Genomic DNA, 26,398 nt, shown 5'->3' with positions numbered 1-26,398 from the left:
CATGGCGAGAGACCGGGCCAGGCGCTTTGCTAAGACCCACTCATCTCTGCTTATACAAAGCAGTGAAGCCCATCTGACAGGGAAACCACAGAGCCTGAGAAATGAATGCCCTTTTCCCAGCCGACTCAGCCAAAGCTTGAGCCTCCAGATGGGCACCCCTGGCAGCATGTAGCAGGCCAGGGTTTTCAGGGCAGGAGAGCCATTCTAGTTCAAGGCAGCAGGCAGCCCTCATGGCTGGTGGGGAGGGGGCTGACAGTCACTGGCCGTTACTACTAGCAGCCAGGTTTTAGGGAATGACGCCTCCATTTTTCACTTAGAGGAAACCCTTGATGTGCACCGTGGCAGTGGCAGAGGCTAATTGCGCGGAGCTGGGCGCTAATGCAGCCGCTGTAATTCCTGTCACCTTCTCACAGCTCAGTGGGAGCTTCCGATGGCATTCAGGGGCTGTGTACATTAGTGGCAGGTGTCACCGTCAGAGGTCGGGCAGGGCACTGGTGCTCCACCTTGCCTTGTCTTTAATTAGTGGAGGAAATGTGTCAGAACCGACACGACCACTGACCAGCCTACCAGGTCCTTTCCAATCTCAGTGAAATCAGCCGTTAAAGATGCTCATCTCAGGAGGAGAACAAGTCTCTTATGCTTCTGGGGAGAAATCACCATCTGGCAAGGGTTTCCTGGCCTTTGGGGGTCCCCTTGCCACCTCCTCTGGGCCATCTGGGGCTCCCCTGCATTTGCCCATTACTTGGGAACTGTAACCCTTAGGGATCAGAGGGAGCATGGGAACAAAACAATTCAATAAAGTCACAATAAAGCATCCAAAGCCCTTCATACTTTTTCACTTTCTTTAACTCAATTTATTTTTCATTTTGTGGACAGAGATTTAGTCTGGGTATTAGTTTATGATTTTTACTGAAGGAATTACTCAACACACACACATATAAAAAGGAAATATTATTTTTATCATTTATTTTGTGCCATGTATACCATAGGAGAAAAAAAAAGACAGAGCGAAATCACTTCAGTACCGCTGTGTTTTTCATTACAAAGTTATTACATATAGAAATTACTCCAAATTATCTGAAATGAATGGAAATTATGAGGTTTAAATTCCCCAGGTTACTGCAGGCACAGCTCTGGAAATTTATTTTGTCATCTTGCTGAACATAATTGCTACAACAAAATTTCTTCCATTTTACAACTGCAGCATAACTTATTTATACCGGTGTAGCTGTAATTTTACATCAATAAGTTGCATGGGAAGGAATACACAGGTGGTAATTGAAAACAATAATTTGTACTGAGGTCCAGGTGGAATGGTTGGCTCAGAAAAAGGCTCCAGTTATTATCGGCAACAGCTTTGTGTCACTGCGGCCTCTTCTCATCCCCTTCGCCAACACCGGTCAAACCATCCAAACACCTTCAATCACATCCCTATGGCTGCTGCAGTGAGAGCTGCAACTTGTTTGACTTTCCACCATGGCCCATGTACTCTGGTCTGGAAAGTGAGGCCACAGGGTGCTGGGGGTACCCAGGGAGGCCCGTGCCGCCTCTGTGCCAGCTCCTGCCCTTTCCTTCTGCTGCTTTCCAACTTGCCTCTGGGTTGGGTGCATTTAGGTACCCGGAGCTAATTAAGGTGTTTGATAGATTTCAACTGGAGTATGAGTTCTTGCCAGAAACATCAACAATTCGATTCCCCAAGCACAATGCAGAGTGTTAAATCCACTAATGCTTTATACATTACTGTGTTCCTTCCCAGCCGGAATGTGTGGTCTGGGTACAATACCAAACTGGTCCCCAAACAGGCGTCCTCACTCTTCAGTCTCTAATTGTTCCTGCTAAGCAGATACAAATAATGAAACTGCAGATGCCTGTGCTAAATCCCAACAGCTGATGAATCTACCCATTTGAATCCAGAGGTCCAAATACAGATTTAAAATAATTGACCATAAATCTGCCTTATTTAGAATCCAGATCATCAGAGTGGTCTGGGAACAGGTCAGAGATGATCTTTTTTGCTTCTGTCTAGTGTTAATTTCATGATACATGTGTGTGTGTGATGGGGCCGGGGCGGGGGAAGAGGGAGAGAGAGGGAGAGAGAGAGAGAGAGAGGCAGGCAGAGGGGCTTTGTCACAAGTTCAAATGGGAAATGTTTTTGCCACATCCATAGTATAGAAGCCATTCTTGTTTCAATGATTCCAAAGGCTTCAAATCACAGTGAAATCATTTTTGTAAAAGGATCCAGATTAAACTAATACAAGAATGCACAGTAATCTAGTGTCTCGGTTTTCCCTGGGCAGCATTAATTATCTTTTGTTGTAGCAAATTGTCTGCCTTGTAAATTGAGCTGAAAGTGCATCTTCAAGCAGAGGCAATGTTTTAATATGTACATAATGGAACAACTTTCATAACTTCCACATACTATAGAAATATGATTTCATCTTCAATCATGTGCCTGCAGTTAAAACTTTGTGGCGCAGAGCCTCGTTTGTCAGCTTGCAACCTTAGCCCTTCTCTATTAAACAGAGAGAAACCACTTACGTGTTTTCTAGGATACAAACTACCTTTGTTGAATTCACTCGAAAGCATCCGTGGCTGTTTCTAAAACTACAAAACAACAGTTGAGATCTCCCAGAGCTCTCTTTCTTTCCTAGCTCTGGAAGGCATATCTGAAACAAGGTGTTGGCTGATTTTTAGTTTTGTTTATTGGTAAGCTCCCCCATTGCAGCATCCTCATTAGCTGAGCCTGTTGGAGGGATGCTAGCCTGACTCATGTCTCTCTCTCCTTCTCTGTTCTTCCATAAGTGAGTGCTTCCCCCTCACTTCCTTTGTAGTGCATCACAGCACAGATAGGAGTTTTCAGAGCCTGGGATTGCGGGTGGGGGAGACCTCTCTTCTGAGTCAGATGTCTACAACTCCAGCTTAGCATTTACTGAAACTTCATCTTTCTCAAACTGCTTAAGGATACAAACTAACTAATCCTCACAGCATCATCAACCCCTTGTTAGGAAGGTGATCATTACTGCCTCCATCCCTAGTCCTCCCTATTTCCTATCACCAGACACCTCACTGCTGCTCGGTCTCAACGATAGCAGCTGACAGCCAGAGTCGGAACTGAAAATTCCCTTCTGAGTCCCTCGTTTGAACCACTTTAACTCTCTCTTTTTTCCTTGTCTGTGCGCTACACAGGGCAGATGGATGGTCACTAGACCCCTGAATTCAAACTCATGGATGTGTGTGTCTTCAAAACAGAGCTCTCAGCATCTTCAGGAAAACGGTCTTCCTTGCAGTTTCTGTTACACAATTTGGAGACTTAGTGACAAAAGAGAAAGCAGCAGAGAGACCCTTTTGCATAACACACACACACACACACATACACACACACGTGCACTCACACTACAGACGCTCAGATCTCTGTATATGTGAAGGGTGGGGGTGGAATTTGGTGCAGTCTGATCATCTTCATGAACAATATTTCTCCCAAGTCGACCAACTGGGTGATGCCAGTCCCTACCAAATTTGAATTGATGACTCAACTAAAGAATTAAAATTAGCAAGACAAGAAAATTCCAAATGAGGTGAGAAAGCTGTAGAAATAGTTCCAGATCCTCTAGTACTGAGCCATTCAATATCATTTCTGATGACAGGGACAGAGCTAGGAACATTCAATGTGGGTGTGAGTCCTTTTCATATACGGGGAGCTGGGTAAGTATTTTTTAAGGAAAATAATACATGAATCAGGAACAGTGAATTTGATTTAACCCCTTGTAGGCTGCAGATACAAAGGTAGCAGGCAATGATGCCTCAGTTTTCCTACAGCTTATCTATGCTTCATACAGTTAAGCAACAGTCGGAAATATACTACTGTTTCAAGGCCAGATATTACTTGCAGAAAAAAATAAGGTGCAAATGATGTCATGTTTTAACAAAAGCAATGTTGTTAAATTCAGTACACCAAAAGAATCCACCAAACAACTGTTGAAAGGCAAGTTTTGTGGTCCTGACTCTGCTATCAGGTGACAATGTGAAAAACTCCTCTAAATCCAGCAAAGCTTTAACTGAGTGCTTATGGCGCCCAGAAATTTGCTGTAATTTTCAGAAATGACATAAAATAATTCTAGAAGATATGGCAGGAAACCCAAAAGGCCTCTTTTGTCTTTTTATGCCTCTGTATTTGATAGCTGCTAAAGATTCTAGAAGCGTAAGGAAAGAGATAAGGACCACCTTGGGAGCCTTATTAATATGTACATAAATATGATTTGCTTGGTGCCTCCACTGTGGTTTCCTCACAAGTTAGAATAAGTCCATCCACTGATCAGATCAGAACTTCGTATTCATGCTCATCTTCACAGTCAAGAACACTTATAGACCCGGAGGAACAGAAATGAACAGACAGGCGTTGCTTCTGAGTCTGCCCTGTACCTGTGAATATGAAATGATTTAGCTTCTCTTTGCATGGATTTCTTCTTCTTTGTTTTAAAGCACCAAAAATGAAGCCTAAAGTAATTTGGTAAGATGTGCTGTTGTATTGCTACAAAGTTGACTGCGTTTTAGAGGGTGGATCTGTGTTAAAAAGAAAACAACAAAAACAAATGAAATGTCAGTTTTCTTTCTGCAGAAACATTAGGACTTCCCGTTTCTACTGACACTTCTTATCTTGATTCTTTCCAAATTTTTGTAAAGAAGTAAGAGATAAAATATAACAGCTCAGAAGGCAAAGATAACATTGTAGAATCTCGAATAGAGTCCAACCTCAGCTGAGTTAAGTATTGAGAATCGTTCAAAGAATTTTAAACAAAAAGCCTGGCTTGGGGGTCACGTGTCTGTTTAATCTGCCCCCACTGCATGGCGTGTTACATGCAGCACACACAGGGAATTAAAGCCCCACATAAGGTTAATAAAAATGCACTCTGATTTGATGAAATGATTTCTGATTTCTGAACTATTCCTCTATAAAGAAATTTAAAGTGACTGAGAATATGGAGGATTATCTGCTGGAATGCACTGTGAAGCTAGAAAAAGAATAGCAGGGAAATATTTGTGAGTTCAAAAAGCTTTTTGACATCTGCTGTGTGTGTGTGTGTGTGTGTGTGTGTGTGTAAAGATAGTGCAGAAAAGGTGGCATTTATTTCCATCTGATTCCAGCATGCACAAAGCCCCAGCTTTGGGCCCAGCACACAGTAGGTCTGCAGCAGGTGCTGCAGGAATGAATCTGGTTTTATATCAGTTCAGGACCACATTTGGACCCACACTTTTTCCTTTTACATTTTCATATGTGAGCCACCTGCACCCTCTGTTTTGGGGTGGGGAGGGGGCAGGAGTGACTTGTATTTTAAACAAAGGCTTGGTGAAGAAGAGGTGGGGTGGGGTGCGGTGGGGTCGTGCAGTCACCTTCTCAGGAGAGTCCTGGATCTCCTCTCGCCTGCCTGGGGTGCTAAGGCAGGGGTGGGGACGGGGCTGTGGGCCGAGGTCGGCCACCCTCCTCTCGCCCCGCCTGCTGTCTGGGCATCTAGAGAGTGGGGAAACATTAGTACGGGGCCAGCTGCGGAAGCCAGGCAGGGTCGAGGGAGAGGTCAAGGTCGGCCGAGAGGCGGCTATTGATCCGGCTTGGAACGCGAGACAGGGAGCGCAGCAAGACTAAAGGGGGAGCTGTGAGACCAGACATTAACAGCTTTGCGCGCTGATGAGGCCCGTGCCAGACGGGCAGAGGGAAAAAGAGGAGACTGGAGTGGCAGCTGGGATCGCTCCCTGCCTGCGCCCGGCCGCCTCTTGGGAGAAGAGGAGGAGGAGGAGGAGGGGAAGGAGGGGGAGAAGGAGGAGGAGGGGGAGGAAGATGTGGAGGAAGCAGGGGAGGAGGAGAGCGAAGGGGCCAGCTCAAGGCTGGGCAGGGGCAGGGCAGCCTCTCCCCGGCTGCCGCGAGGTGGAGCGCGCCGGCGGGCGGCGGCGTGTCCGGCCCTGCGCCCTCCCGCCCGCGCGTCCCTCTCCCGCCGTCGGGGCAGCGCGGGGCCAATGAGGAAGTGCTCTTCGGGTCGGTGGGGCCCTCGCTGGCCCACGCCCGCTACTTCCTGCTGGGGGTGGGGAGGGGGTGCCCCCTCCCCAGGCACGGCCCCTGACCGCACGCGGGGTGGTGGCTGCAACTGGGACTCCGAGAGCCCGCCTGTGGAGGGGCCCCCTTTTCCTGAGGGGTCCTCCCCATCCCTCCTTGCCACTGGCGGGGTCTCCCTTCCTTGTAATCAACCTGAAGGTCGCGTGTCGGGATTTCAAGTCCCGGATCGCCCGCGGCGCTGGGCTGCAGGCACGCTGCGATGTTTTGGGTCCAGACCTGTCCCTGATGCGCTGTGTGTCCTAGGGCAAAGTGCTCACCCTCTCTGGGCTTCACATCGCCAGTTCTCAGAAAGAGAGCGCGAGCTGATCTTTCAAATTTAGAGTCTGCGCGAGTAGGGATGGCCAGTTTATGAATGTCTTAATAAGTTTATTAAAGGTGGGTGAGGGCATATTTTTCTTAAGCCACTTTCCTGGAAAGATTTTTGCAGTGAGAGGGATGGCAGAAGAGGGAGGCCCTTGTAGACTTTGGACCACGTGGAGGTGGGGTATTGGGAGTGGGCAGCCGGGTGCAGCCTGCCTGGCCAGGGCGAGGAGGTACAAGTCCGCGCCCCGCCCCCGGTCTCCGTCCGCTCGGCCTCGCGTCCGCCCACCCTGGAGCCCACAGTTTACAGAACTGCAAGCCAGGGCACATTTTATTGTTATATTTTTTAGGGTATGGGACTGGAAAGGATCTCTTTCCATTCTCGCTCAGGGACGCTGGGCGCTGTTAAATTGTTGGTGCCATCGCCCCACCCAAGACCTTCGGGACGAAAACAAAAACCCCCGTGTGCCCCCCGAGGAAAAGGCCCCGAGGGAGGCGGCGCCCCTGGAGGCGTCACGGCCTCGCTATGCGTCCGGGTGAAGCCGCCGGAGCCAGGCCTGGGGGCGGAGTGGGGTGGGTGCAGCTGGACTCGCCCGCGAAGCCCAGCGGGAGCCAGGCCCCGACCCGCCCTGGCCGCCTCCGGAGAAACCCTGAGAATGGAGAGGAGGCCAGCCGCGTGGCGCGCCCAGCCCTGGAGGCCAGGTCATCAAATTCACAAAGTTGGCCGCAGCCTGGGGAATAGGGGGTGTCCACGGGGGCCGTGGTCCGGCCTTGTCCCCGGGCCACGGACAGGCCCCACAACTCCTCTTGTCCTCGCCGGCTGGAGATCAAACGGCTGACAAGGCAGCTGCGTCCTTCCCAGTCTGACAGGCATTTTCAAGTCCTACCCTGGGCTGAGGAGCGCGGGGGGCGGGGTGTGACTTTCAGGTTGCTGTGATTGTCAGGGGCGCCTCCTGGAGTCACCCACCCGAGTATCTGCGGAGATCTGGCCACACCTACTCCTGGGCCGGCAAGTCCAAGTCCCTCTCCCACGTGGAGCGCCCCGGCCCCTTTACCCTCTCGCTTGCCATAGACCCGGTTTAGGGGGTGGGGCCGTGTTTGACCCCTAGGAGTTAATGGGGGTAAGGTGAGGGGAGGGGACAGAGATTTGAGTGAAAATCCTTTTCCAAATGGGACTCAAACAAGGTCTCAAACACTTCTCAGCCCCTCACGTGTTCTTGATTCTGTTCTTTTAGTGTCGTTTATTTTGTCTTCCTCACCCTCCCAGAGTCTGTAATACCAGGATTTATATGGAGACACTTTTTGGAAGTTGAACTCCAACATCCACCACGCCGCCCCCGCCCGCGACCATAAAACAAAAGTAAAAACTTCCAAGCGACTTTTCCACGGAAACGAAGCAATTCTTACTGTCCCCCAACTCCCATGTCGACCCCAACCCTTTTCCACAGTCCACGCCCCCACCCCCAAAGTCCAAGTCCGAAAGAGCTTTTGGGCGGGTGGAGACTTGCATTGATTCAATTTAGTTCACTCACACAGTACCCCGGCCCCCTTCTCAGGGGGTCCTGCTCCCAGGAGGGAGGCGATATAAGGACGATTTTTCTTTTATTTTAAAATACGCTGCCCAGTGTCCCCCCCCCCCCAATCCCCTCCTGCTTTTGCGCAGCCGGGGCTGGGGGGAGATGAGGAGCGCACAAAAACGCGGTTTGCACGTGTGTCCGGCTTGGGCTGCGGGTGTGCGCAACCGGCGACTGTGTGTGTGTATGTGAGTGTGCGCGCGCGCGCGAGTGTGTCTCTGTGTGTGCTTTCTTGTTCTCTTACAGGGTACAATGTTAAAAAGCCACCGCTAGTCGCCCCCAGTGCTCCGACTCTCTGGGTCTTTTTGTCTCTAGTGCAGATTAAACGTCACGTCCGCACTTGAACTTGAATTTTATCCCATTGTACAGAGGCAGCCCCAGCCATAGAGAGACCGAGAGCTCCCAGAGAACCCGGACTCCGCCATCTTCACGTTGCAATCTATAGCTCCCAGTCTGCGCCCGCACCGACCCAGGCGCACTGGGCGAGCCGCCCCTCCGCCCCGCTCCCCCCGGGCCCGCGGCGCCAGGGGAGCGCTGGGGAGCGCTCGCGGGGACTCGGCAGCCCCTCCGGCCGGCGCCAGCCTGCCAGGTGAACTGGGAAGGAGCCTCTCTTGGTGTCCCCCCAGAACCTCGGAAGGGTCAGTCTCCGAGAAAAAAAAAACAAAAAACAAAAACAGGCAGCCCGCAGAAAAACCCAGAAACAACCGAACCGGGGCAGTTTTACATTGCTTTGGGTTTTTTGAGGGGGCGGGGTGAGGGGGTACGAGACAAGTCCCCAAGTTTTCTTTGCTTTTTTTTTTTTCCTTTGCTTTTTCTTATTCTTTTTTTTTTTTTTTTATTTGTTTGCATTTTTTTTTTCTTTTCCCCTCCTGGTAGAAGTGCGCTTTCCACCTACCAGACCCTGAAAGAAAGTGTCAGGAGCCGGTGCAAAATCCAGTTTAAGTTCAAGAAGACATTTGCAAGTGCAAGAGGCCAAGCAGTTTGAAGAAGTGTAAGAGATTTTTTTTTCCTTCGAAAGAATATATTTTTAAAGAAACCAGCCAGTCCGCGGAAAGCAACAGCAGTTTTTTTTTTTTTTTTGCCTCTTTTTCTTATTTTAGATCGAAAGGTTTTTCTTGCTTTTCTTCCCTTTTTTTTCTTTTTGCAAACAAAACAAAAAACAGCATAGAAGAAAGAGCAAAATAAAGAAGAAGAAGAGGAGGAAGAGAGGGCAAGAGAGGAAGGGAAAAAAAACACCAACCCGGGCAGAGGAGGAGGCGCGGCGGCGGCGGCGGCGGCGGCAGCGGCGCGGCGGCAGCGGCAGCTACTCGGACCCCCTCCCCCGGCTCCCCCCATCAGTGCAGCTCTCCGGGCGATGCCAGAATAGATGCCGGGGCAATGTCCCGCCGCAAACAGGGCAACCCGCAGCACTTGTCCCAGAGGGAGCTCATCACCCGTAAGTGTCTGCGGAGTGCGCGCGAGGGGCCGGAGATGGGGCTCCGGGCGCCTGGGGCTGGGGACACGGAGCCCGGAACAGCCGAGCTGGGCCAGGCGCCGGGGCCGCCCGCTGGCTGGCAGAGTAAACGGCGTCGGCCTGGAGCATGGCGGGGGGCGGGGGCCATAGGAAAGTTTCTTTGCAGCCGGGGGAGTTGGGGCGCCGAGCAGCCGGACGCGCCTCGGGCTCGGGGGCCTGCGGAGCCGGCTCCGGGCCGGGGAGGGGGCGTGCAGGCTAGAGGAGTGTGTGTGTGCGCGCCGAGCCCGGCTGGACGCTCGCCCCTCCGAGCGGCGTGTGTGGCGGCGGCGGCGCTGGTGGCGGGGTTTGGAGAGGAGGGGGAGGGGGCTGGGGGAGCGGAGGGGGAGGGGGGAGCCGGGAAGTGGGGAAAAGTTGGCGAGCGCGTGGGTCCGCGCTGACGGCGCGGGCGGAGGAGAGCGGGGTGCGCTCCGGCTGGGGGAGCCGTAGGGCCAGGGGCGGCCGCCGGCTCCGGGTTCCCGGTCCCTGCGCCCGGCCCAGCAGGGTGCCGGCCACGCCGGTCCTAGGATTCCGCAGCCGCCTTTCTCTCCCCTCCTCCTGCTATTTGCAAAATAATCCAGCTGCGCGGCTGTTTGCAGGGCTCAAGCCCCCCTCCCCACCCCCCATTTCCCCACCTCCGTCTGTCTCTTGGGATGATCTTGTCTTCTTTCCCCCACTTCAAAAAAGGTGGGGGGATTGGGGTTGGTGAAAAATCCCCGCCACGAGGAAAAAAAAAAAAAAAAAAAGGTTGTCAGTTAGGAGTGGGAAGAGAGTGATGCGCTCGTAAAATAGTAAAAGAAAAAAAAAAAAAGAAAGAAATAAAAGGAGACCCATCAATCTCGTATCCATCTTTCTATCTCAGTATCTTTCATCTTTCCTATCTAAATAAACAAGGCAGGTCGCAGTGGAAATCCACCGGCTGAAATCGTGTAGATTTCAAGCATGTGGCTGGGCGGGCAAAGTCAGGCAGCGGGGCAAGACAAGCAGCAGCTTCCACCGTCCCTGTTGGGTTTATTTAGCAGAGGGGAAAAGCGAGCGCGAGCGGGTCAGGTACGGTGTTTGCAGGGGAGCCCGCTCCGGGTCCCCGCACACTTGCACCGGGAAGGTGGCATCGCCGCGCTGCCCGCCCGCCGCAGCCCGCGGGGCCGCTTCTTCGCTGCGCGCGAACATTTCCCCGCCGTTCTTTCTCTCGCGGTGCCTGGGTCGCCGTTCCTTTTTTTTTTTTTTTTTTTTTTTATTGCATTAAAAATAAAACATCCTCTGGGTGCCATCGAGACCGCGGGCAGGTTGTATGTCTGCAATCCGCCGCGCACCTCGCCGGGCTGGGGCCGGGCTGCCCGCGCGGAGCTAGAGAGGGCTGCGCGCCCAGCCGCCGCAGAGGACTGGCTGCGGGGCGGCCGAGAGCCGAATATTTATGTTATATTTTAAAAAATTTAAATAAATAAATAAATATATAAAGGGGTTCTCCCCTCCCCTGAAAATCCAGCATAGGAGCCATCTGCTCGGAGCAATTGCTGTTGCCATCTCTCCTTTGTTACAGCAGATACATTAGTAAGAATTTGTGGATTTATTATGATTATTTTTTGGGGGGGAATAGAAATTAAAGTGGGATTCGCCTTGGGAGAGGGATGCCTCTTTGGAGGGAGGGAAGAGGACTTCTCTTTTATTTTTCGCCATTGTAACATCAAAGAAGACTCGCCGGCTGCATTTAAAACAAAATGTTTTGCAGCCAGATTTGAGCTTGGTTTGATCAAGGTCTTTTTTGCCAGTTGACATTTCGATCCTTTACCAAGCCACAGCAATCGCTTATTCTACACCCTTCCCCCTTTAGATGGGGTGGTTGTTAAAACGTCTATACTTGCAGAGGCTTAATTTCTCCAGGAGGCAATTTGCCCCACGTAGCCTCTGTATAATTGCAAGGGTTGTTTTTGAGGAGGGGGAATTGGGGGGGGGGTCGGGGAAGGGGGAGTGAATGGGGGTGCACTGCCAAGCTGGCAGCAGCGGCGAGCCAGGAGTGGTTGCAGTTGTGTGTAAGGGAAGAAGCAGGTAGGTTCTCTTTGCTTTGGCTCTCCCTCTCCTGGCATTCCTGGGACATCAGGCGAGAGCCCTGGCCAGACCACTGGTGGCAGCTGGGCATGAGGGTGAGGGGTGCCTGGTGCAGCACTTTCCCATCCTTCATTTATTCCCTGTCTCACTCAGCCTTGCTCAGAGCTGCACTGGGGAAAGCCAGCTGACACTGGAGCAGTGGCAGGGAGGGAAAAGAGAGAGGCAAAGGAGAAGAGAGGTGAGGAGAGAAAGGGGAAGGAGACCAGAGGGCAAAGGAAAGCCCGCCTGCCTTCGAGGGGTACATGGAGCCCAGGCTATGTGTACGGGTTTAAGCTAGGAGAGTGGTCCAACCAGTTTTCAGACAAGGCTGTTTATTATCCAAAAGCAGCTGGCTTTTCGTCTGTCCTGTGTCACCCGGGAGGGAGGTGGGAGTGCAAGCAGGGGAAAGGCAGGAATGGGGTGCACTTTAGCCTCTGTGGCCTCTGGAGGTGCCTCTCCACAAATGATGCAGGAGCCGTGGACTCAGGGTGCTTTGGAGCCCTGGTTGGCAAAGCGGGCGCTGTCGCAGCCTCCACTTGGGGTTCACATTTTAGATTTTAAATTCAAAAGATACTCCTTAAAACATGGTCCATCTTTATCAGTGGGGTGGCAGCTCCCAGGCCTGTGGGGCAGCAGCCTCAGGTCCTTCAGGGATGATGCAACTGCAAATAACTGATGGCCTGGGAAACAGGAGGGCACACAAATAGCACGCATGGTCTTTGTGGGTGGGTGGCAGGCGGGCGGGGGGGCGGGGAGAGAGGGGGGAGGCAGCGTCTGAGAAGGGCTCCATAATGAGCTAGTTAAATTTACAGACAGGACCAGGGACAAGAGGAGTGAGGTAAAAAAGAGTGAGAGACAGCTGGTGATGGAAACCTGGGCTTCTGGTTTGCTTCAAAATGTTTGACCCAGATGGATATGGCTTTTAAAAGCAGAGGACAGACACAGCTATTAATAAAAAAACAAACAACAAAACAACACAGTGGCAATCGTGCCGAGGGGAGGTTAAGGGGGATCGACTGACCAGGCAGAGGAAAGGGCCAGAGCCTGCTGTGCCAGACAGGGCGAGGGTGAAGGCAAGAGTGCTTAAGCCGGAGAAGGAGCTTGATGCTTTCTGAAGAGACCAAGCAAAATAAGATGTCCACGGTCAACTGCGTAACCCCAATCAAGATGATTTTCTCAATAACCCACCAACAGGTTTCCTAGGAAGATTAGTAATTTTCCGTATGAATTCACCATTTTGTAAAACAACTAGAGACCCAATATTCAATGCAAAAGTTAGGCTAACTGTTAATTCCATGGTTGCCTTTTAAATTAGATTTTGCTGTAGCTGTATGTTTTGAAGGCGGCGGTGTTCACAATTATCTTGACTCCCCAGGGTACAGTATATCTCCCATGGTCCACATGTCTTTCAAAATTGGGCCTCCGATAAATTTCATAAGACATAACTCTCTTTTTTTTTTTCTGGTTAGTTGGTGGGGGGAGTGAAGTTCCTCTCCCTTCTGCACAGAAGGGAACCCCATATCATTAGAAGTGTGATATAAGTCAGCTGCTCTGATTCAACGGGAGAATAAAAATGTGTTCATCAAAGGTGTTATGCCAGGCTGATTTTATTCATTTGTAATTCACACCTGAGAGAAAACAGCAGTGAGCATATTTTAACAACCCCTAATATTTTTAAAGGGTCTTTTTTTTTTCCTACCTGAATGATATGATGTATATATGCATATTTCTTTTCTTTTCTTTTCTTTTTTTTTTGATGGAGAAGTTGCTATCTGCCTGTGCCTGGCCTTGGCGATTTTTTGTCTGGCCTTTGAAATATTTCGTAACAGAAAACTAGTCATTTCTGAAGTACTGGGGTGTATGCAGTTGCTTTTGTGAAGCCGGCCTTAGAGACATCGAGGCTGGGGTTAACTGGTTGTGTGTGTTGCATCAATGACCAGTGCGGAGGGCTAAATGGGTCCTACTCAACCCAAGGGAAGGCCAACTTTGGGTGCATTTGAGAATAATTAAAATTATGTCTCAGGTGAGACGGAAGCACAGAAAACAGTGGTTTACAGATACCAGTTTCCAGCGCCTTCTCAGAATCGAGTTCTTGGCACTGTCTTATAGCTTAGAACACGGCTTGCACCAGCCTTTACTTATCCCCTTTTCATCTCCTATCTCGATTGCTTTGCATTCTCTGTTGCTTGTTGTGATAAAATACTTTCCAAAATAAACTTTCAGTTGAATTGGCTTTTGGTTGATGGCAAGCTGAAACGCCGAGCCGCGCCTAGCGCCACTTGGCAGCTAGGGGGAGCTCGGTGCCCGTGTCATGGCTTGGCGCCTTCGCTACAATGGGCTAGGAACGGGCTTCCATCAGCAGCGGCGGCAGTTTACGTTGCTGCAAAATGTCTTAAGTGTGAAGTTGTAATATTGATTTTCCAGCAGAGATTCGTGCAGGACAAAATGAGAATATAAGTTTGAGAAATCTATTTTCAAGCTATCGCCATTGATTTACAAGCCCTCACTTGGCAGATGGGGGCATTTTCTTTTTCTTTGATTTTCTTTCTTTCTTTCTTTTTTAACAATTAAAATTGTGAGTTTTGAATGGGTGTGTTTTCCCTGATTTGTCCATGGTTTTGACGTTCTGAAAATACTGCTCCGTTATTAAGGCGCTGGTGATCGGGCTGGGGAGGTCTGGGAAGAGTGCACATCATTTTGGGGAAGGTGTACTGCTCATTTCTGTCTTGTATGTCACAGACCCAGGGAACAGTCGAGAGTTGCTGCTTTTGGGAGTCGTGTACCTAAAACAGCTTGATGAATGGAAATCCTTTTAGCTCAAATTTTATAACACTTGGATTCTCAATTCCATTTGTTAGGTAATGTTCCCACTGTACTAAGGGAAATAGTGCCGTTCCCCAAAGATTTAAAATGCCAACTCAAATTACATGTAAAACTTTGTTTGGAAAGAGTATGTGATTGCTAGAACCAATGTTGATCACATCTTTCACCCCAAACAGTTGTCCTTTATGGATGGTTTTCAATGAGACGATTTCTCCCCTAAACATGTAATTTAGTGATGGGGAATATATGTGCTTTTGATCATAGGATTTCTAGATTTATAATGTCTTCTTTCCCAAGTTCAAGAAATCTGCAGACTGCACCCTGAGTCTTATGCTAGAGTTCAATATATGAGCAGAAGAGGTTACCCTGAGACAGGAAAGAGTGCTTTATTCTAACCTAAAAGAGAAATAAATTAGGTCAGACAAAAGCCTAGTGCTGTCATCAGCTGGAGAAAGAGCCTTCGCTCTCCAGTGCAGAGGGCCAGCAATTTATCTGATTATTTCTCTACTTCATTTAATGTTTGAATCGAGCCAGTTGTAAGCATGTAGTGGCAGCGAGCTTACTGGACCACTCAGAGATGAAGAGGCACTGTCACCTCGAAGTCTTGGGCTGGGCGGTGGTCTCTGAGCTGCAGACAACCGTTAAAAAATCAGTTTAGTAATCTCCAATCCTTTGCCTTAGAACTCAGGGGAGTTTCACAAGCTGTAACTAAACACAGATCATAGATAAGACAATGCAGGAAAAAAATATATGGGGGAGGGAATGGGAGGGGGTCAAGTTCTTGTCCCTTGGAGACTCTCCTTCATCTCCCACAGCTTAAGGATGGACCCTCTGGCTGCCTGGTTAGGCCTCACCTTCAGCTGAAACTCTCCAAGGACTTTGGCCTCTAAGTTAATGCTGGCTTCACATCTGGGGAGGACAAGGAGAAAGTAAATGCTCTTTGGGGGCTGTACCCTGAACCACATGCTTGAGTTATTGATACCCACAGAGCATACTTCTCTGAAGACGGTGTTAGCTGTAGACACACTTTTGTATTTATTAATGGGGAGGGGCACCGAAGACACTAGAAATGAATGTCTGTGTCATCCAGCTGCCGTGAGTATGCTTTGTCACTTTGCGACACTCTTTTGACTCACGCCATTCGGTCTGAGGTCCTGTGCGCTCTGTCCTGTCCCTACTCCCTGATCCCTCTCAACTTCCTTCCGGTCCCAGGGAGCCAAATGTCAGGGAGATGTGCTCAGGCTCAGTCCCCCCCGTTTCTCCATCCCTCCCCAAGAAACGCCGTGTGCTGACTGCCTCCCTTGAGCAGTAGGTTTCCCAGGACGTGGGTAAAAAGTACCGAGAGCAGGCTATTTGGAGATGCGTGGAAAGAGAAGGACACATTTCTTGCTGCTTCTGCACAGCCAGTGAGGAGGGTGAGCAAAGCAGCCTCGTTTTTTACTGGCAAAAGTGACACTAGATGGAGGCTCGATGAATGGTGCCACATTCACGGGACGTTGGTCCAGCATTTTGACATATGCAAAATGCTTTTGTGCAGTTGCTGAAATTCAAGAAATTCAGTCTTTTTTCTTTTTCATGTGGCAGCTGATAATTTACTTGGGTGTTGAATTAGCCAGCCTGAACTATTTTACTGTAATGAAATCCCAGACCACACAAAATTAAGTCACTTCAAAGTAAAAAAAGAAAAAACATCCTCTCTTTTACATAACTTCTTTTTTATGCCCCCCTCCCACTGAACTGCTGAAATACAAATACATTTGTGAAATGTTCTAGTGAGTTTTCTACTAAAACAACACGCAGAAATGACCGAGAAAAGTTGAATGCCAATATTGTTGTGATTAACATGTGCCTCAGAAATGGATTCGCTGCTAAGAATTAAAAAAAGAAGTGTGTGTGTGGGGGTCATGTTTAAATTCCTACCTTGGAAAAGAGATGTTGAAAGTACTCCTGCCCTTGCTGTTTGCTGTTGGCCTCAGAAGATCCAAACTCCTCCAACTAAAGCCTTGAGGTCCAGTGTCCTGTGTGGAGGCCCCTCTTTTCTTCCACGCCTTTGAAAAAAGCATAACGTTAAATAAAAACAAATATCTTCATTTGGCCACAAAGAGTGCTTTTATATCACATCATTAGGAGCCTGTTGTGGCTCTGAAGATGGAAGGCATTTGCAGTTTTATAGAACCTGCTAAATGTGTTGAGAAGGACTGCTATTGTGGTAAATCTTTTCCTTTTCTTCTTCTCTAAAGCGCCTGTTTTATTAGTCAAGCCTTTAATTTGTAACCTTTTAGTGATGGCCGAGACCTGTGGATATACCTGAGTACTGTTTTCCTTATTCACTTGTTCTTTTTTCTGCTCTTGTGTTGGGGAGACCCAGACTCCTGGGCTCAGTTTTTGGGGTTCTGGAGAGGTGTGTGCAGTGGGGGAGAGAAGGAGGTTGGGCTCCGTAAAACAACTGAGAAAATGCTTCAGGGAGCTGCTTCAGCCTTCTAAAATCAGGCTGGAGTCCTGCAAACAGTCTGTACATTGGGAGGTCCTCCCCAAACATTCGACTTTCCCGCCTGGAGTCTGTAGACCAGAGGTATGGGAGTGACGCTCTTCCTGTATCTAAACCCTCTTCGGGATCTGGAATTCCCACCTTCTGGTCTGCAGGCCAGCCCCAAAGTTTCCCCCGCTGACAGAGTCAGCTGGACCCTGATCATTTTCCTGGGAAACCCACACTGGGAAGCGTGTTTTGCACTGGCCGCCTTCCCTTGCTCTCCCTCCCACAAGTCAGAAATGGCTATCGAGGTGTGTGCCTCAGTTGAGGAGGGGCAGACAGGACCTCCTGGGGTGGTGGCTGTGGTATGCATCTGTCCCTCCAGGGAGGCAGCCTTTGGAGGGTGTCAGGGGGCTGCAGAGCTGACCTGGAGCAGGCTGGACTCCTCTGACTGTCTACTGAGAGGGTCGAGGGTCAGGACACAGAAGGGTGATCTGGGTCATGCTTCCTGCTTCAGACTCTGCCTGGTTGTGCCCTCCCAGGGTCCCCACCCCCACCTTGTGCCCCAATAACCCTTCAAGACCCCTCGTGGACATCCTCCTGGCACCTGCCTCCCTCTTATCTCCATTTCCTTCTCTGCTGGGCACCTCATTATTCCCTCCGTTAGGGGAACTTCATAAAATCTCTTGTCGTGCCTTTAAGCGTCATCTAGTCATAGATTATTTTCTCCACCAAGAATTGATTCCTGCTCTCTCCCCCTCCACCCTTCTCGTCCCCCCTCCCTACGGTTGTTATTTTCTCTTGGATCCAATAAATTAAAAATGGATGGCAGCTCAGAAAGTGTTGTGTTCCGTCGAGTGTGCGTGTGGTGGCGTTTCCGTGTCGCCTGCAGTCCCAGCCCCTCCCCGAGTGTTCACGGAGAGGAGATGAAAAGATCTCTTCGTAGATTATGGGTAAGCATGGGCTTGCTGGCAAGAGCTCCCTCTTCGTAGGAAGCAGGTGTAAAGTCTCCAGTCGGATGCAAGCTCAGGCGGATGGATGCTGAACATTTCTTGTAAACATGCGTACACATCATGATGGCGGTTGTGACGTTGGTGGCACACGATTTTAAGAGCCTGGGACCCATCCCCCCACATCCTTCCCCTTCCCACCCCCGTCATCACTGAAACAATAATTCTGTATATGTTTCTCCTGGACTGTAGCTTAGCCATTAAAGATAAGAGAGTTGGATTTGAATTAATGCAGGGTAAGGAGGAGCAGCAGCCCATGTGCTATGTATGTAGCAATGTACATGTGTGTGTGCAGGCAGCCACGCACATGCCCGGTGCTCTGGGGACAGCAGGCAGCAGACCTCTCGGCTGGAGTTCCCCTAAGGGCAGGTGCATGGGCAGTTGTTAGAGATGGAACAGGGAGGGCGGGGCCCTTGGCACCCTCTGTGTGGGGGAGTCACTGGCCAGGTAAGGCCCTGCTGAAAGCTTGCAGCTGCTGGGGGCTTGTTGGCTGCTTGGCTGGGCCTGTGTTAACGATGTCTTTCCATTTCTGTCTTCTGCCTCAAATTCCTTCCCAGCAAAGCCCAGCATGGGGAAGTTTGTCTTGGGATCAAGTGCTTCCCTTTTCACTTAACAACGATGTCCATTATTATTTGTGAAGCCTGATTTCATTGCTTCTAAATGCATTTACCAGCTGGGAGGAGGCCTGGCCTTGTAAATAAAATGTGGTTTTGTTGTAAAAGAAAATCTAACTCGTGTGTTTGTGTGTGTGTGTGTGTGTGTGTAAATACAGATTTGTCCCTTCACTTTAGGATTGAGCATTTCAGAATCCACCTCAGCCTTCTGATAGCTACCTTTTGAACAAGTTGCCTGCTGCATCCATTCATTTTTCCTCTTAATGAGTCAAACATTTGAGCAATTGCTCTACTTTATTCGGCTCATAATATATTGAGAGCAGCAATATTCTGCAGGGCTGCCCGACACTTGGGGAGCTTTTCATGGAAGCAGAGATCATCTCAGAAGAAAACCTCGTCTTGCCTTTATTTTTTTTAAGGCCCGAGTTTGCTGGACAAGACTGCATGAGAGGCTGGTCTGTAGGGTCTGGGAATTTGAAAGGCTGTTTTCATTGGTCTTTTTCCTGGTGCTTTTTCGTCTCTGGGTGGCAGGTTGGACCACTCTGCCTGTTAGAACAGAGGTCTGGTTCTCTGAGGCTGTGCAGAGCCGGGAGACTCAGGTGTCCATAGGGCAGAGAAAGCGGGGTGTCCCTTTGCCCTTCCCAGGGCTTGGCCAAATGTTTTTCTCCTTTTATTTCTTCCATTATCGATACAGTTCTAAGGAGGGACACATGCACACTTATGCAGGCACCCTACACGCCCAGCTCGGTATCAGCTTGCCAGCGGAAATGAAACCACAGTCTTTGGGGGTGTCTACAAAGGCCTTGAATGTGAGCTCTCAGGCCCACTTGGTCCACTTACTCTGACCCAGAAATTTGGGGCTGGGGGTGACTCTGCTGCCTGATGTTGGGGGTGACCTTGCTCCCTTCCTGGGAAGTGTCGCACACAGCAGGCCAAGGCACAGCCCCACAGCCTGGGTGGTGGGGAGAGGAAACCCTGTTCTTTGGAATCGGGTGAACACCCTGTCATCTCAGGGGGTTTGACTTTCAATGCTGAAAGTGGGAGGGGAAGGAGATTGTTTTTGTCTGTTTCTTTTCCTCCCAGACTCCCTTAGAGGCAGGGAGTTGGATCTCTGGTCTGGGAGGTGGAGATCCCAGCTCAGAGCTGAGCCCTGGAGCCCTGGATAATCCCGGGGCTGTCTCGGGGACGCCAGCAGGGCCTGGCTCCCAGGTTGGTTGGCTGCTAGGACTTGACGCAGAAATCAGAGCTGCAGCACAGCAAACGGCTTTGGACACCTTCAAACCCAATTACAGGGGCTCGCAGGGCTGCTGCATGAGGAAAGTGAAAAAGCAGAGACTGCCAAAAAAAGGAAAGAATACCAGATGTTACCAAAAATAAAAATAAAAAAAAAAAAAAAGGAGAGAAAGGAAAAAGTGCTGGTACATAGTCTTGGCAAAAGAGGAAGCTGAGAAGGAGAGGTGCTTGCGAACAGGCATGTGTGACCTCTGCTAATTTTTAAATTCATCTGTGTTTCTTTTGAATTAGAAAATGAATATGAAATTATGTAGTTGAAAACCTCCCAGCAGAGAGGAGATACTTAGGCTTGCTAGAACTACTCAGGAGGGCGGACGAGGCTGAAAAAGTTAATAAAAAAAAAACAAACAAAAAAGTAAACCGAAGATTAAATTTAAAAAACCAAGAAAACCTCTTCGCCCTCAGAAAGGACGGTCAAGTTGGCCCTGTGGATTTGTTGTTGTTTGTTTTGATCAAATCTTCCCTCGATGCAGGAGTTTCCCAGGCCTGGACAGGGTGGCATTTAAAATAGTACCAGGTACCGCACCTCGCCCCTTTTTCATTTGAATTCTCAATTTCATTATGTCCTTTTTTGCTTTTCAGCTCGTTTCTTTTGTGCCTCTCTCTCTATTTTTTAACAAAACAATATTTTGACATCCTCCTCCCATTTATTGGAGCACCTTCTGTAAAAATGGCGCACAATACATCCTTATATTTCTAAAGAACTGTTTTTACAGCCCTCTCCTTTGGCTCTGAAATTATGTATATGTAATTGGTAATTAAAGGTGCGAGCTTTTCAATATAAACAGTATTGCTCAATGTTAGATCATTAAAGGGAAAAAGAGGCACCAAATAATTACCTTTTACATTCTGACAAACCGTTCACAGGAATCCAGTCTCCCCTAGAACCTCTGTTCGGTGGGAAGGTTGTGATTACATTTTAACCATAGCAAAGCATCTTTTCATAAAATAAATTGGTAAATTAATTACGTGGCATTGTCTTCAAACCCCTTTTTAAGTAAACTCCTATTTCTTTTTAAAGTGTAATTAATGGTTTCTGGGACTGGCTTTGTGAGGACTGTTTCTTTACCTTGTAGGTTCTTTTTGTTAGAGAGATGCAGACAACAGATTTAGGATTTCCTCGTCTGCGGGGCGTTTTTGTACTGCCACATTTCTGATGCATTCTACATTTAATTCATCGAGGGCTCTGTCTGCTTTTCTGTAACCACAGATGGGATCTCAAACGGTAGTTTCTCTTCTTAGCGATACCTACATCGCTACCTGTCCACACACAGTTCATACGTGTGCGTTGTACGTCACGTGTCGTTGTATATTCCATATTCAGTTTCACACATGGACTCTCCTAGGCCCTGCATAGGCTCGTGTTCAGAAAATAGAGAACAGTGATTTATGTGTAGGATGGGAGATGCCACAGAATTTTTTCCTTAAATTATCTGTTCTTTGGCTCTGGCACTTCAATAACTTCACTGCCACGGAATGTATTTTCCTCCCTCCCATTCCTTCTCCCCGTTCCTCTGTGGTTTTCATTATCCTTTCCTAAATACCATACAACTTCAAATTTACCTGCCTCCTCGGGTTTCAGACCTTTGGCTGCCCTCTGGCTTCTCTGAAGACCCCGCCACTCGTGCCTTCTCTACGACTACTGACATTTGCTCTCGAAAAATCCAGCCCGAAGTTGCTCAGACCCCGAGGGGAATGTGAAACCTCCACACTGTCCACTTCTCTTTATTTATGACACTTTCTGCTGCTGAATCTTCCAATTTTCCCTTGAGGAGGTTGCTGCTTGTTGAGGCATTTATTAGCTTCCAAATATTTGGGTCCTAGGTTCCCTACTCCCCCCGACCCCCACAAAAAAAAACCCAAGAGAAATCTATCGGCTGCTAAAGAAATATAAACACACACTGTCCGTTGAAAGTGTGGTTTGATATCTTCTAAGAAATGCTTTTGGAGTTTGGAGAATTTTCTTTCTTTCATTTTTCTGGGAGTGAAAATAAAATCAACAAACAGAAAAGGACAGTGGGGAGTTGATGAGTATGGGGAAATCTACAGAGAAAGGGAAGTCTGACCGGGCCCCGGGTGCTTGGCAGGGAGAGCCGGCTTCCCAACTCTGCAAGCCGGTTCCAGCCTCCCTTCTGCTGCAGTGCTCTCTCCTAAGATATTTTTTTGGAACCTGACACTCACTTGTTGCTTTCTGAGCATGTGGGCTTCCTTCTCTCCTAAGGACGGACCCCGAGACGCCCATCTGGGTTTCTGTTTTCTAGTTTGGTGTGTTTCCAGGTCCCAGGTAGAGGAATGTCAGTGGGATTCGCATGAATGGGGAGGGCATGAATGAAGGTGTAAGGGATGGGAGGGGTGGGGCTCCAGCCCAGCAGGGGGAAAGGGTTCCAGCTCACTGGTTCTCAGCCCTGGCTGCCCATTGGAATCACCTGGGGAGTCTGAAAGAATATTCCGATGTTTGTTCCCAGGGTAATTGGTCAGGGGGATGCTGCCTGGACCTTGGGATTTTTCAAAGCCTCCAGGTGATTCTCAGATACTGGAAACTTTGAGAGACATGTCACGATCTCATGCTGTCAGCAGCCACGGTGTGTGTGTTTGTGCGTGTGTTCGTGTGTGTTCTTATACTACGTTGGTGAGAAACTGGCAGAAAATAAACTAGAATGCAGTAAGATCAGCACTACTTATGTGGCAATGCCCAGGGGGCATGACGTTGCTCCCAGAGCCTCAGTGTGTGCCCGTCTGTCCCGTGGGGGATGCTCACCAGCCCCCAACCCCAGGGAGGACCTGGTGAGCTCTAGCAGCCAGCAGCAGTGGGGTCTGCTTCTTGGTGGGGATGGGGTGGACCGGAAGTCGGGTGCTGTGACCGCCTAAGCCCATCTCTATCTTCTCTGCCCCTTCCCTTTCTTCTTTCTGTCTCCAGCAGAGGCTGACCATGTGGAGGCTGCCATCCTCGAAGAAGACGAGGGTCTGGAGATAGAGGAGCCAAGTGGCCTGGGGCTGATGGTGGGTGGCCCCGACCCTGACCTGCTCACCTGTGGCCAGTGTCAAATGAACTTCCCCTTGGGGGACATCCTGGTTTTTATAGAGCACAAAAGGAAGCAGTGTGGCGGCAGCTTGGGTGCCTGCTATGACAAGGCCCTGGACAAGGACAGCCCGCCGCCCTCCTCACGCTCCGAGCTCAGGAAAGTGTCCGAGCCGGTGGAGATCGGGATCCAAGTCACCCCCGACGAAGATGACCACCTGCTCTCGCCCACGAAAGGCATCTGTCCCAAGCAGGAGAACATTGCAGGTATGGGATGCTGTGCTTGCCTGGTTGCTGCAGAAGCCACCGCCGGGGTCCCACGCCCTCTGTCTGAGTGTACTGGTGCAGGGGAAGGCCCAGGGGCTTCCAGGATGGCCTCTGGGCCACCAGCCAGGGTTCCCCCTTTCTGAGAGTCCACCATCCAGGTGACCTTCAGGAGGAGACAGGCCTGGGGCTCGGGGAGGCCCAAATGACTGATGGCTGCTTGCTTTTGGTGAGGGGACTCTGTCTCAGGGGCTAATCCAGAGGTGGTCAGAAGCACAGAATGAAAATTTGGAAGTCTGGTTGGCCCTCTCTTTGCTACTGATCTCGGCTTAGTCCCTGATTTTGAAGCTACACAGTCTTGGGTTAGAATTTGTCTTCACAACTTGGACATGTCAGTTTGCCCATCTATGAAATGGAGCTAAGGAAACCCACCTATTAGGGTTGCTGTGAGGATTAATGAGCTGTTGCATGCGGCATGACCTGGTAGGCACTTAGGAATGGGAGTGCTTATTCTCTCCCCTCTCCTTTCTCTCTGGACTCAGTTTCCCATGTGTGAAAAGAGGAGTTAGGCCCCCTGATCTCAGACGTTGCTTCTGACGTTGCCTGACCCCAGGGGCCGGTCCCAGGCAGGGGTGTGGGAACTTGTTGGAGCACTGTGCCCGTTGGGGGAGGTTGGACATGCCCTTTGACATGCTCACTCATTCGACCACTGGGACAGCTGGTTTTACCACCTTGAGAACAGGTCTAGGGCCCCTCTGTCCCGAGGCATGGGTCTGCTCACCACAGTGAGTTAGCGTGAAGTCCCTCCCTCTTGGCCAGCACCATGGCATGCTGGAACCTCTTCCGGGGAGCCACTGCTTTCTGTGCAAACCAGAGTGTTTGTTTCTGGTTTATACTTCTGAGCCCAGGAGGCCTGGGGGAGAAAGGAGGGCCTGGCCAGCCTGGGTTCCCTAAAAAGCAGCAGCCCGTCCTGGAGCAAGACGGGCATCAGAGTTTATGCAGACGAGTCTTCAAATCCTGATGGTTGACTTTGGGTTAGCCACTTCATGGGTCTGAGCCTCAGTTTCCCCATCTGTCAACAGAAATGGTAATACCAGCAGGCCTGGTGTGAGGATTAGATGAGCAGGGGCTCTTAATCAGTTTTTTGCCTGTGGCACTTCTCTCTCAGGGGCCTCCTCTGGCTCTGCGGCATGCAAGTAGGTGGCTGGCTGGGGAAGTGAGTGCATTGATCATTACCATGCTTCCATCATGGAAGGTAGCATGGGCTCTGGAGGGACTCAGGCTTTGGACGCTTCTAGGAGGGTGAGACAGATGGGCTTGGGCACTCATCAACACCCATCACCCAGGACGCAGTCAGGGTAATGCTGCAAGCCTGTCTCCCCCAAGTCTCCAAAGCTTTGTGACACTGAGCCTCACTTTGCTCACCTGTACAAGGGACTTAGTGAGCCCTCTCTTTTGTGGGGAGACTGGTGGTATGTAGATTCCTGCAGCCTCCTGCCAGGCACTGGGGAGGCATCAGTGAACCAGATTGGCCTCTGGGCCTTGCCTTCTGATGGGTGCCCTAGCATGAAGTGTCTCATAAGCTTTCCAAGATGCAAGGGGCTTTGAGACATGTCCAGGCCACAGGCATGTAAACACTGGCTTCTCAGAGTGCCGTGAACACCCGAGCAGCGTCTCTTCACCGGGCTGAGCCACCAGGCCAGAGAGGTGCTGGGTGCCTTTTGTCTTTGTTGATTGATGTTCTGGGGACAGTTTCACCTGTAGTGTCAATGCCTGGCCTCAGTGCACATAGATCTTTCAGGGGTGGCCTTGCCAGGGAGACTTGGGCCACCTATTTATGTTTCAATGGAAAGATTTGCTGCTTTTGCCAAAAACATCCAAATCCTCATTTCACATTGAAGGCATTTCCCAGTGAGAGGCTGCAGATCACTGTGGCAGGTTTGTTTAAGAAAGTGACTAAATGTGATTTCATAAAAGGCAAAGTTAATCTCCAAGGCAGCTTTGTCCTCATCCTTCCACCCTCTGGCTCCCCTGTTTTGTTTTTTTTTTTTTTTTTTCTGGGTTGTGATACTGCAGCAGGCTACAGTATTTTTATTTTATGTGTGACGAAAGATGTTCTTGGCCTTTCTGTTCAGCAACAGGACGAATGGATTTCTTCATTCTAGAAGAAATATGTAAAATAATCCCTTAGAAGTCTAAAGAGATATGTTTGTTCAAAGCATTTAAAATGTTATTTTAATCAAAGGCACAAAACAGTCTACATGCTGTGTCAGCTGAAGACGACCATCCCATTTTAACAGCACACCATGCGCCTGCCTTTCTAGTTCCCATTCCTCCTATTTCCCTGCCTACTTGGGCACCAACTTTTCTTTTCTTTTCTTATTTAATAAAAAGGAAAGATTAAAGAATAAAACTTCAGTGGCTCAAATGTATAAAGTAATTTAATATGGTGGGAGCATTAATTATTTTAGCTTAATTGAATTCTGAGGACTGCAGTAGTTGCATTTTTGTAGACAAGCCCTGTTTATTATTTCTCTGTGTAGATTAACAGTAAAGGAAACACAGATAACTTTCAGTTATTTATTGTAAAATAAATGTGTCAATTCATGTGTAAAGCAAGCTGCTCAGAGATAATTGAGTCTTTATATTTTAAGAGGGGGACTAGGAATCACGGGCACTTCTCCGCCCGGGCTTCCGGAAACCCGGCCAGCTGCTGCCCACGCTCCTGGCCCCCGGGCCGGCTGTCCCTCCATGCTTCTGCCTCCCGGCCGGGACTCCAATGAGTCCTCCAATCCCTCCATGACCTGCTATTGTCCCCAGGGCCTTGCTGGCCCTGGCCAGTAGCTGGTGAGGGGGTGGCTGTTAATTCTTGGACTCTACCTCTGGCTTTGGCTGTCCAGGCGCAGAGGAGTCCAGGGTGAGGTGACCTCGAGGGTCCTGGTGCCCCTGAGGGTCCTGCCTTTCCCAGGACCAGCAACATTCCCAATACCCAGGCAGGTCCCCGCTCTTCCTTGCTACGAGGTGCTTCTAGAAGTGGGGACTCCAGAGACAGACCCGAAGGGGGTTCCTCCCACCCTTAAGGGAGATCCCAGGGTGAGAACTGCAGGCGGATTCTGTCAATCATCACACTAGGTCGTGGACCCCATATCAGCTGTTTCCTCAGGACAGTCAATCTGGAGAGTAATTACTATTAATTTTTATTTTTGGTAAATGATAGAGAAGTGGGAAGGTAGAGGGAGGAAGTTTCTGAAGCTTTGTTTTCTGGAGGGCATTCATTCATTCATTCAGCAACTGAGCACCTGGGACCCTTCCTCCGCCCTGGGTGTCCCCACCTGGATCCCCAGGTAAAGAGCC

At 49.6% G+C, this 26,398-nt stretch overlaps 1 protein-coding gene across 4 annotated transcripts in view; it reads left to right on the top strand.

The window, feature by feature from the left end:
• The first annotated feature begins 8,366 nt into the window (after positions 1–8,366).
• Positions 8,367–26,398, top strand: part of BCL11B (B cell CLL/lymphoma 11B) — a 103,419-nt gene continuing 85,387 nt past the window's right edge. For 2 of the 4 annotated variants that reach the window (XM_025391800.1, XM_025391798.1), the window contains exons 1-2: positions 8,367–9,412; positions 22,682–23,047. In XM_025391800.1, the coding sequence (XP_025247585.1) occupies positions 9,355–9,412; positions 22,682–23,047 (424 nt within the window). In that variant the 5' untranslated portion in view covers positions 8,367–9,354. Of the gene's footprint in view, positions 9,413–22,678; positions 23,048–26,398 lie in introns of all 4 variants that reach the window. The other 2 variants (XM_025391799.1, XM_025391797.1) reach the window with 1 other exon arrangement.

The sequence above is a fragment of the Theropithecus gelada genome, chromosome 7b (assembly GCF_003255815.1).
Source record: "Theropithecus gelada isolate Dixy chromosome 7b, Tgel_1.0, whole genome shotgun sequence".
In the NCBI taxonomy this organism is placed as follows: domain Eukaryota; kingdom Metazoa; phylum Chordata; class Mammalia; order Primates; family Cercopithecidae; genus Theropithecus; species Theropithecus gelada.
Note: the sequence above shows the minus strand (reverse complement) of the source record. Positions and strands in the feature narration are given on the sequence as shown.